At 43.4% G+C, this 10,000-nt stretch overlaps 1 protein-coding gene across 1 annotated transcript in view; it reads left to right on the forward strand.

Moving 5' to 3' along the window:
• The first annotated feature begins 4,377 nt into the window (after positions 1-4,377).
• The window catches only part of LOC113818334 (facilitated trehalose transporter Tret1), a 7,800-nt gene continuing 2,177 nt past the window's right edge, over positions 4,378-10,000 (forward strand). The window contains exons 1-4 of the mRNA XM_070137275.1: positions 4,378-4,645; positions 6,231-6,404; positions 7,965-8,099; positions 8,445-8,863. Of these exons, the coding sequence (XP_069993376.1) occupies positions 4,432-4,645; positions 6,231-6,404; positions 7,965-8,099; positions 8,445-8,863 (942 nt within the window). The 5' untranslated portion in view covers positions 4,378-4,431. The remainder of the gene's footprint in view (positions 4,646-6,230; positions 6,405-7,964; positions 8,100-8,444; positions 8,864-10,000) is intronic.

Consider the following 10,000-nt stretch of genomic DNA (forward strand, 5'->3'; position numbering starts at 1 on the left):
AAAACAGTACACAACAACACACAAACAGTACATCTACAAACGCGTTCCATTCACACTCTCACCATTACACTAACTACAAAATAGCGATATTTAGCCGTCACAACAATAAATCGACATTTTGAGTTTAACAAAAATATCGACGTTTTGCCGTCAAAACAAGAAAAATATCGACGTTTAACCAGCTATTAACAACAAAAATATCGACGTTATGCCATGAACAACAAAAGTATCGACGTATTGCCTTCAAAACAACAACAAAAATTGTTTCGCCGTTAACAACAACAATATTATCGACGTTTTACCGTCAAACAACAAAAATATCGACGTTTTGCCGTCAAAACAACAAACATATTGATTTTTTGCCATTAACAACAACAAAACTATCGACTTGTTGCCGTAAAAACAACAACAAAAAAAAGCAACGTCAGCCCACCACTCCGACCGGCATGACACTGACCGACCGCAGGCGAGGGAGGAGGATCAGCAAGACACCGAGATACCGTGACCTGGTGTTGCTCCCGAGTTTCCTGGTCTGCGTCACGTAGGTCTCATCTGCTCTCTCCTGTCTGTTCCTTGTCTTCCGCCGAATCGCTTTTTTTGTTGTTGTTGTTGTTGTTTTTTGTACGTTTAGATGATAACGGTTTGTTTGATGGCGTGTTTCGTTGGCAAGGACGAGTGTCGGTGGAGATGTACTTGTATTGTTTATGTTTGTTGTTTACTTAATTTTGTATTGATTTGACTTCATAATTTTTTTTCTGTTTTCATATCTGTTGATTTTGTCTTAGTGTATTCTCTCTCTCTCTCTCTCTCTCTCTCTCTCTCTCTCTCTCTCTCTCTCTCTCTCTCTCTCTCTCTCTCTCTCTCTCTCTCTCTCTCTCTCTCTCTCTCACACACACACACACACACACACACCACACACACACACACACCACACACACACACACACACACACACACACACACACACACACACACACACACACACACACACACACACACACACACACACACACACACACACACACACAGAAACACACACACACACACTCATGTATGTATTTGTTCATATACGTGTATGTGCAAGTGCATGAATATATTCACAACAAATTTTTCGTAAAGCCAAGTTCGAAAACCGTAATTTTTCGATAGTGAGGAATCCTATTACATTCTCTCACACGGAAATCCATGTTATATTTTCCTTAAGTGTATTTATGACATTACTGATACATATGCAATATAATTATGCAGTACTGTCGTGTCACAGTGCTTTGTTATTGTATTACCGACCTTGTATAAGATGAATTCATTAAAGTCTCTTTGGGAACTTATGATCAGAGGAAGGTAACGAATAATTGTGACCCAAATGTTGTCGTAAATCGTAAAAATCACGAATCGTAAGGTTCCTGCGAATGGGAGTCTTCCGGTTGGTTTTGGCTTCCAGTATTTACATGCACAGATATGTATATATATATATATATATATATATATATATATATATATATATATATATATATATATATATATATATATATGTGTGTGTGTGTGTGTGTGTGTGTGTGTGTGTGTGTGTGTGTGTGTGTGTGTGTCTGTGTTTGTACGTGCGTGCGTGTGCGTGTGCGTATGTGTGTGTGCATGTGCGTGTGTGTATACTTATCCATACACACATGCAGGAATGCAAGTACGCGCGACCCCCCCCCCCCGACCGATCCCGAGAGCCCTGCCCAGCATCACGCGAGGCGGAGCGGACCCCGCCCGTGGACAGGCAGCAGCAGGCGGGCGTCGGAGCGTGAAAGCCGAAACGCCCACGACCCGCGGTGTCGGGGCGCGGTCACCGGAGCCTCCCTCCCTCCCGCGGCGCCCACGGCTTCCCTTACAGGCTACTTGGGATGCATGTTTCGGGGGCGTGCGAGTCGTCTCTGGCGCGTTGCTCCGCCTCCAGGGGGGTTCGTGGTGGGGGGGGGGGGGTGGCGTGGAGGGGGGGGTGCAAGCGGGGACACAATCTTGATTTCACACACACACACACACACACACACACACACACACACACACACACACACATATATATATATATATATATACAAATTTATATGTATATACATATATGTGTGTGTGTGTGTGTGTGTGTGTGTGTGTGTGTGTGTGTGTGTGTGTGTGTGTGTGTGTGTGTGCGCGCGTGCGTGTGCGTGTGTGTGAACAATCCTTTTAAATAAAGATGCATATACATCCCAAGTTATGCGCACTACACACCGCTAAGCAAGCAGGGTTGAAACGGGGAGCCAGACACGATGTTCCTTAAACCAGAGCTGTCCAATACCTAGTTTTCCGAAGCTCATGCCCCGCCCCAGAGAAGGTCCGGCGCCATCTGTGATTGGCACCGAGCGCCCCCCGGCCAGGATGTGGCACTCGCGAGAGGGCGATCTCGGGGACGCTGCCCTGGAGTGACGTCATCCGGAGACGGGGCTGGGCAGAGGCTTTGTGGACGGGCGGGCATGACGTCGAAAAAGGCACCTCACAAAATGAGTCTCGTAATAGGCACAAGTGACAGTGTCCGTCACGGAGTCTTCCCTGTCTCCCCCCTCTCCCCCCACCCCCCCTGTCCCCCTGCGGCCGGTTGTGGCGGCGACGCGACGGTTCCCACACCAGAGCGGACGTGACGAGACGCACCTGCCTCGCCGACACCTGTGACACGAGACTTCTTCATTTCAACCGCAGCATCTCTGGAACGCCTCGCCTTTCCGGGTAGAGCTCGGAATCTGTGTCGATCCACATGTAGGCCTATATAATTGCTTTCGAAAGGATGAATTTGAAAGAAAAATCGAACCCTTTACCTCTTTTCTTTCAGTCCCCGCTCCTCACCCACCACCAGAGAAAGAAAATCACTCCCATTCTAGTAAATCTTTAGTCATCAACCTCATCTACCCGACCCCCTCCATCCCCCCACTCGAATCATTCTTTATTCACATCAACCCGACACCTTCATCCTCCGTCAACCAACCATACAGCTTCCTCCTTGTCACAAAGCACCCAAAGCAACCACGTGGAGTACACGTTTACACCCAAGGGAAGGAGAGCGCCAACTGCGACACAGGCGGTGTTTTCTCACAACTTTGGCGCGTCTCAGTCGAATCAGCTGCGCGAATGAATTTTCCCCTTGTCCCACTTTCCTCGGTCCCAACGTCAATAAAAAAAATGTATAAAATGAACCGCACGCATTTGGCAGAGCTTATGAATGGTAGTGTGCAGTCGTCAAGGTTAAGTAAAACGTTGGGTATGTCACGAACATTTCTCCCGCTTGCCTGAACCATTTCCGTGAGGCCAAATCAAGCCAAATCAAGCCATTCTGGGACCGACAAGGGAAAGAACTCAAACTCCTCCGAGAATACCAAGAAGCGACCTCAGTGTAACACGGACGGGACCGAGGGACGTGCTAGGACTCATATAAACACACGTTTTCAAGCAATTAATGTATAAGCTGTCGTAGCACTGTGATCACACATAATACACGTTCACGCCTTTCTTGCTAATCATTTTCTTTCACCACTTGTCCTACACGTCATCGCTTCCCGTGGGACTGTCATCAAAAGGGGAAAATCTACATTCTTATGGAACTGACCCTCGCCTAATTAACTAATTAACAATGCAACGAACAGGTAAATAAAAAAAGAGACAAGAATAAAGGCCAAGATCCCGGATTTTTTTCACACGGTGCCTTGATGCCATTAAAGGGAGCAACAAGCGAGATAATAACAGACAAACCACGCATTTCCTACCATAACCTCTGGTAATGCGTGATGACGTCAGAGACTGCAGCTGGTCAGATAACCCCATTTATGCTCATCCCAGGGCGCAAGGTCGGGGCATAATGTCGTCACAGGCATATGACATGTTTCATCATTTCTACCGTGAAAAAGTTCGAACTGGGGTGACATGACCCTGCATGTTGCAAGGTTCTGAAAGGATGTGAATGGTTGTGAGAGTAAGAGGTTCCATGTAAAATGCTGGGAAGTAATTATTTTAAATTCTGATGCATATGCAATCTTTTGGTTGAGTTTCCTGTAGGTATACTCCCTTTCCTCACGCACGCAATACACAGCCCCCTGACAAATTCACTCAGCCACACGTATATTCACTCACTCACTCTCTGTCTGTCTGTCTGTCTGTCTAACTGTCTGTCTGTCTGTCTGTCTGTCTGTCTGTCTGTCTGTCTCTCTCTCTCTCTCTCTCACACACACACACACACACACACACACACACACACACACACACACACACACACACACACACACACACACACACACACACACACACACACACACACACACAACCAAGTCCCCCCCAATACCCCAAACACCCCAACCATCACGCCGCGCACCAACCATCCCCTTTGTTTACCTTTTAGGTGCTGGCAGCTGTTTCGGTGTCCATAGGCTCCATGGCCGTGGGGTTCAGCGCGGCCTACACTTCACCTGCCCTCGCCTCCCTCGATGCCCCGAACTCTACCCTGACTGTCAACGAGGACCAGAAGTCGTGGATCGGGTCACTGATGCCCCTCAGCGCCCTCACGGGTAGTTTTATCGGGGGCTACCTCATCGACGCCATCGGGAGGAAGATGGTCATCCTCTTGTGCGGTCCGCCGTTTATTTTGGGTAAGGATATATATTTTTTAATCGTTTTTTTGTTGTTGTTATTTAGTTCCATTTTGAGATTCATATTTTTTTTATTAATTTATTTATGCATTCGTTTATTTTTGGTTGTGAGCTTCGTTTATATGGGGAGTTATTATCACGCATCACTGAAATGGGAGATAATTTTTAAAAAAATAATTATTATTATTGCCGCCAATAGAAAAGTCATAACCATTCGAAAAATATCATTCATGACATAGGATATACAGACCGAAAAGTCTAATATACAGACCGAAATGTCTACTATTGCCTAATATTTCCTAAGTTGGATCATTTACTTATATCTAATTGTTAATTTATTTACATTAACTTATTCCTTTATTCATATTCACATCTTATTTATTAATCCATTTCAATTAATGCATAAGCTGCCATAGTCCTATAATTTCACATACCACACTTCCTATGGCACGTTCTTTCCCCCAACGGACAAAGACCGGGAAGCGAAGATTTTGCGATTGCCTCTTCCGGCTGTTTGTTGGGATCGGTTAATTTCCGGATCCTAATCTTCGTCTATTTATGTGTTTCTTCTTTCTTCTTTTATGGGGTTTTAGATTTTTGTGTAGTCTGTATCTCCCTATTTATGTTTTTATTTCATCGCGATTGGCTCTTTCGTCCGTTTGTTTTGGTCGGTTAATTTCCGGATCGTAATCTTCGTCTGTCCGTTATTTATGTTTCTTCTTTCTTCTTTTATAGTGTTTTAGACTTCTGTGTAGTCTGTATCCCCTATTTATGTTTTTATTTCATCGCGATTGGCTCTTTCGTCCGTTTGTTGTGGTCGGTTAATTTCCGGATCGTAATCTTCGTCTGTTTTTATTTATTTGTGTGTTAATTGCTTCGGCGTGATAAGATTCATATTGTGATGTGGTTTGGTAAAGATGTAGGAAGTAAATAATGGTAAGAAACGGCAGTATTAATGGTTTGAATAGGTTTCAAGATCAGCGTAGAACTTGATATATATTTCTTACTTTATTCCCCATTATAAAACATTACTTTCTCTCAAAAAAAGGATCTTGGTCTTATTTACAACGATGTGTATTTTTGAAAATATAACTAAACTGCAAAAAACAAGGAAAGAAGCCTAAATATTTTTGCAAAGTAAACACAGTACCCTCCATCTCCTCCTCTTCTTCTTCTTCTACTACTTCTTCTTCTTCTTCTTCTTCTTCTTCTTCTTCTTCTTCTTCTTCTTCTTCTTCTTCTTCTTCTTCTTCTTCTTCTTCTTCTTCTTCTTCTTCTTCTTCCTTCTTCCTCCTCCTCCTCCACTTCCTCACCCTCCACCACCTCCTCCACTTCCTCACCCTCCACCACCACCTCCTCCTCCCCACCCTCCACCACCTCCTCCTCCTCCACCACCACCACCACCACCACCACCACCTCCTCCTCCTCCTCCTCCTCCTCGTTTTCTTCCACCACCTCCTCCTCCTTCTCCTTCTCTTCCACCACCTCCACCCCTTCCCCCTCCCCTCCCCCCTCCACCACCACCACCCCTCCCTCCACCACCACCACCACCACAGCAAGCTCACCACGCTGCTCTCTCCCTCAGCCTGGATTCTGATCGGGTCCGCCATGAACATCTGGATGATTTACGTCGGTCGGGCCATCGGCGGTCTCTGCGTCGGTCTGCTCACCCTCACGCTGCCTGTCTACCTCAGCGAGACCATTCAGCCTGAAATTCGCGGCGTGCTGGGTCTCCTGCCGACCACCATCGGGAATTTGGGTAAGTTTAGGCTCGTTATCGTCGAGACTTAGCTAGTGGTTTAGGTAGTTCTGTAATAGTCGGGGGTTTTAATTTGTAAATTCGGTTGGTTTATTCCTGATATTATTGTTTTTTTTTCTGTCGGTTCGGTAAGTTTAGTCCTGATCTCGTTTTTTTCTGTAAATTCGTTAACTTTAGTCTTAATATCGTCGGGTTTTTATCCGTAAATTCGTTGTTTAGTCCTGATAACGTCGGGTACTGAACGGTCATTTAGGTAAGTTTACGCTTGTTATCGTCGGGTCTTCTTTGGTAATTTAATGTTTAGTCCCGTTATCGCCGGGTCTTCGTCGGTAATTTAATTAAGTGTAGGCCTATTATCGTTTTCGGGTCTTTTTCTTTGACACCATTGCCGTCTTAATTACATCTATAGGTTGTTTATTCACGCTTTTACTAATTGTTTTCTTATATGTCTAGACCATGTAGGCTATTTATTCATTCACCTTTTATCCATTATTTTTCTTACATTTGTAGACCATGTAGATTATATTCGTCCACTCTACTTTATCCATTATTTTCTTATATTTGTAAACAATGTAGACTATTTATTCACTCATCGTTTATTCATCAATTTTTATATTTGTAGACCATGTAGGCTCTTTATTCAGTCAATCGTCATTTTTTTTTTTTTTATTGTAGACCATGTAGGCTATTTCTTCAATCACATATTACCCATTATTATATCACACCTATTCCTAAATACATTCTTATTTCCACAATGCGCATGACACACAAAGAACAAACAAAGCAATATGAAATGATGCTCGTGCACGTCAGCCGACAAACGCCTGGTTGTAACTAAGGTACATGGGTATGAAACAGCTGCACCTGTATGACGGGTTTATTATCATGTAGCCCTGAGTGGCTCTCTCTGCGGCGCCTGGGTGTTGGGACGAAAGGAATTGCTGTGTAGTTGTGAAAGCCTGTTGAGATATTTAAGAAAAAAATCGTCCTTCTCCTCCTCCTCTTCTTGTTCTTCTTCTTCTTGTTCTTCTTGTTCTTGTTCTTCTTGTTCTTGTTCTTGTTCTTCTTCTTCTTCTTCTTCCTCCACTTTCCCATCCTCCACCACCTCCTTCTCCTCCTTCCCTCCTCTTTTTCTTCTTCTTCTTCTTCTTCCTCTTCCTCTTCCTCCTCCACCCCCCTCCTCCTCCTCCTCGTCCACCTCCTCCTCCTGTTGTCTGATATATAACAAAATTTATATTGTAAAGTTGCGAAGGAAGGAATACACTTGTTAATATCTCACATCTTTACCCTTCTTACAAGTAGGCATCACTGATTGTTTTCATTCAGATATGCTCACGAGATCCTCTTAATGCTTTCCTCGATGCTAGTATTAAATTTCACGCATACGTTTCTATATTATTAGTTTGTGTGCCGAGCTTCGAAACACAGCACGCAAATCTAAAATCATAAAAAAGAAAGAAATAAAAAGCGAGAATTATTATCTTATCTAAAAACTTTACCTCGTCTACAGCGTCTGGTAAACGTTACCCCATTTTTTTATTGTGTTTTTCCTTTGCACAGGTATCCTCGTCTGTTTCCTGGTCGGGTCGTACGTCAACTGGTGGTGGCTGGCTCTCGTGGGGGCTATTATTCCCCTGGTCTTCACTACCCTGATGTGCTTCGTACCCGAGACCCCGAGGTGGTACATCTCTCGAGGTGAGTTCGTCGACAGTTCGTGATCAGCTGAGTATTTTCTTAGAAGATTAGGAGTTTGAGAGTATTTTAGGACATTTTTTTTTTACTCGAGTACCCGTCACTTTTGTGGATATGCGGTTTATAATTAGAGAATAACACCCATTTTACGTATGATTTTCCATATATACTCTCTCTCTCTCTCTCTCTCTCTCTCTCTCTCTCTCTCTCTCTCTCTCTCTCTCTCTCTCTCTCTCTCTCTCTCTCTCTCTCTCTGCTCAAACAGGAGAAATTATTTCTTAATTCGAGCGGTTTCCATGTCCTCTCTTCCTCCTCCTCCGAGTCCCTGACTCCAATCTCCCGCCACAGATCGCGTTGAGGACGCCCAAGCCTCACTCGAGTGGCTCCGAGGATCAGCCGCCGACGTGGACTTCGAACTCGACGCCATCCAGAGGAACTTCGAGATCGCCAAGCAAGAATCCTCCTCCTTGAAGGACCTGTTCAGACGCCAGTATGCCAAACCCTTCCTGCTCGCCATGGGCCTCATGCTCTTCCAACAGCTGTCTGGCATCAACGCCGTCATCTTCTACACCGTGTCGATCTTCAAGATGTCGGGTTCCACCATCAACAACTACCTGTCGACCATCATCGTGGGCGTCGTGAACCTGCTCTCCACCTTCCTCGCCAACGTGCTCATCGACCGACTAGGAAGAAAGATCCTCCTTTACGTGTCGAGTGTCTTGATCGTGTTGTCACTCGTGGCTCTGGGAACGTTCTTTTACATCAAGGTGTGTATTACAGCCTTCACACTCCTTTTCTGTGTGTTCTTTTCTTTTCTGTGTGTTCTTTTCTTTTTTCTTCTTCTTCGTCTGGTTCTTGTTTTGTTCGTAACGTGCTGGTAGGTTTATTGTTTATTCTGGTCAGCTCCGCATTCTTAAATATTTTTCCGCTTTCTCCTCTCTCTCTCGTTTGTCTGTTTATCATCATGGTTTTGCGTTTCTGTCATTTCTACAATTTTTCCGTACAAAAAGATGTGAATACCATTGTTTAAATTTTCTAAGAAATTTCCGTACAAAAAGATGTGAAAACCATTATTTAAAATGTTATGATTAATGGCAATAATGTTATGACAAGGGTAGTAATAGCAATGAAATAAAAACGCGAATATGAACCATATCACAATGATGAATTAATAATAATGCTGGCACTAATAATTGCGATAAAACGATATATATGACATCGCTTCCACCAACAATATTAATGCTAAAGATTATACAAGTCAAAAAGTATATTCAGGTTTTATCAAGAGATTCTGCATTATAATTCGCATCTGGCTTCCATCATTATGCATGATTCGCAATATATTCAGAATTATTCGACCCAAGAGAATTATAAATCGTAAAATCGCGTCATTATCAAATTTCTATCCTTATTTTTTTATGTTTTTTATTTGTTTATTTATTTTTTATTGTTGTTAATTATTTATTTTTTATTGTTGTTAATTATTTATTTTTTGCTTATTTGTCGTATTTCATTTACTTTTATCTGAATATATCTACCAATTGCTTATATCTCTATTACTGATTTTTTTATATACGTATTTAGTTATTTTCTTTGCCTTACTACTAGTTTCCACTGGTTAACATGTTTGTCTAATTATGCAAATGCAATGGCCGTTGTCTGAATGTTTATGTTGAAGCCCGGGCAGACATTCTGGACTCCTCGTGCAAGAGTGTGTTATCCTCATCATAAAGACCCAAAGGCACTGTGCAACACTGAATACTAAGTGATCAACACGACCTCCGGGTTGCTCTGCGTAAACAAACCGTAGAGGCAAAAACAGTCTCAGATGTCCCTTGTGGTAATGGGTTCAAAATGAGCTAGAGGTCATGGTCGGGTTGTGTTCGCTGTCATTTTTTATCGGT

The sequence above is a fragment of the Penaeus vannamei genome, chromosome 23 (genome assembly GCF_042767895.1).
Source record: "Penaeus vannamei isolate JL-2024 chromosome 23, ASM4276789v1, whole genome shotgun sequence".
Taxonomy (NCBI): Eukaryota; Metazoa; Arthropoda; class Malacostraca; order Decapoda; family Penaeidae; genus Penaeus; species Penaeus vannamei.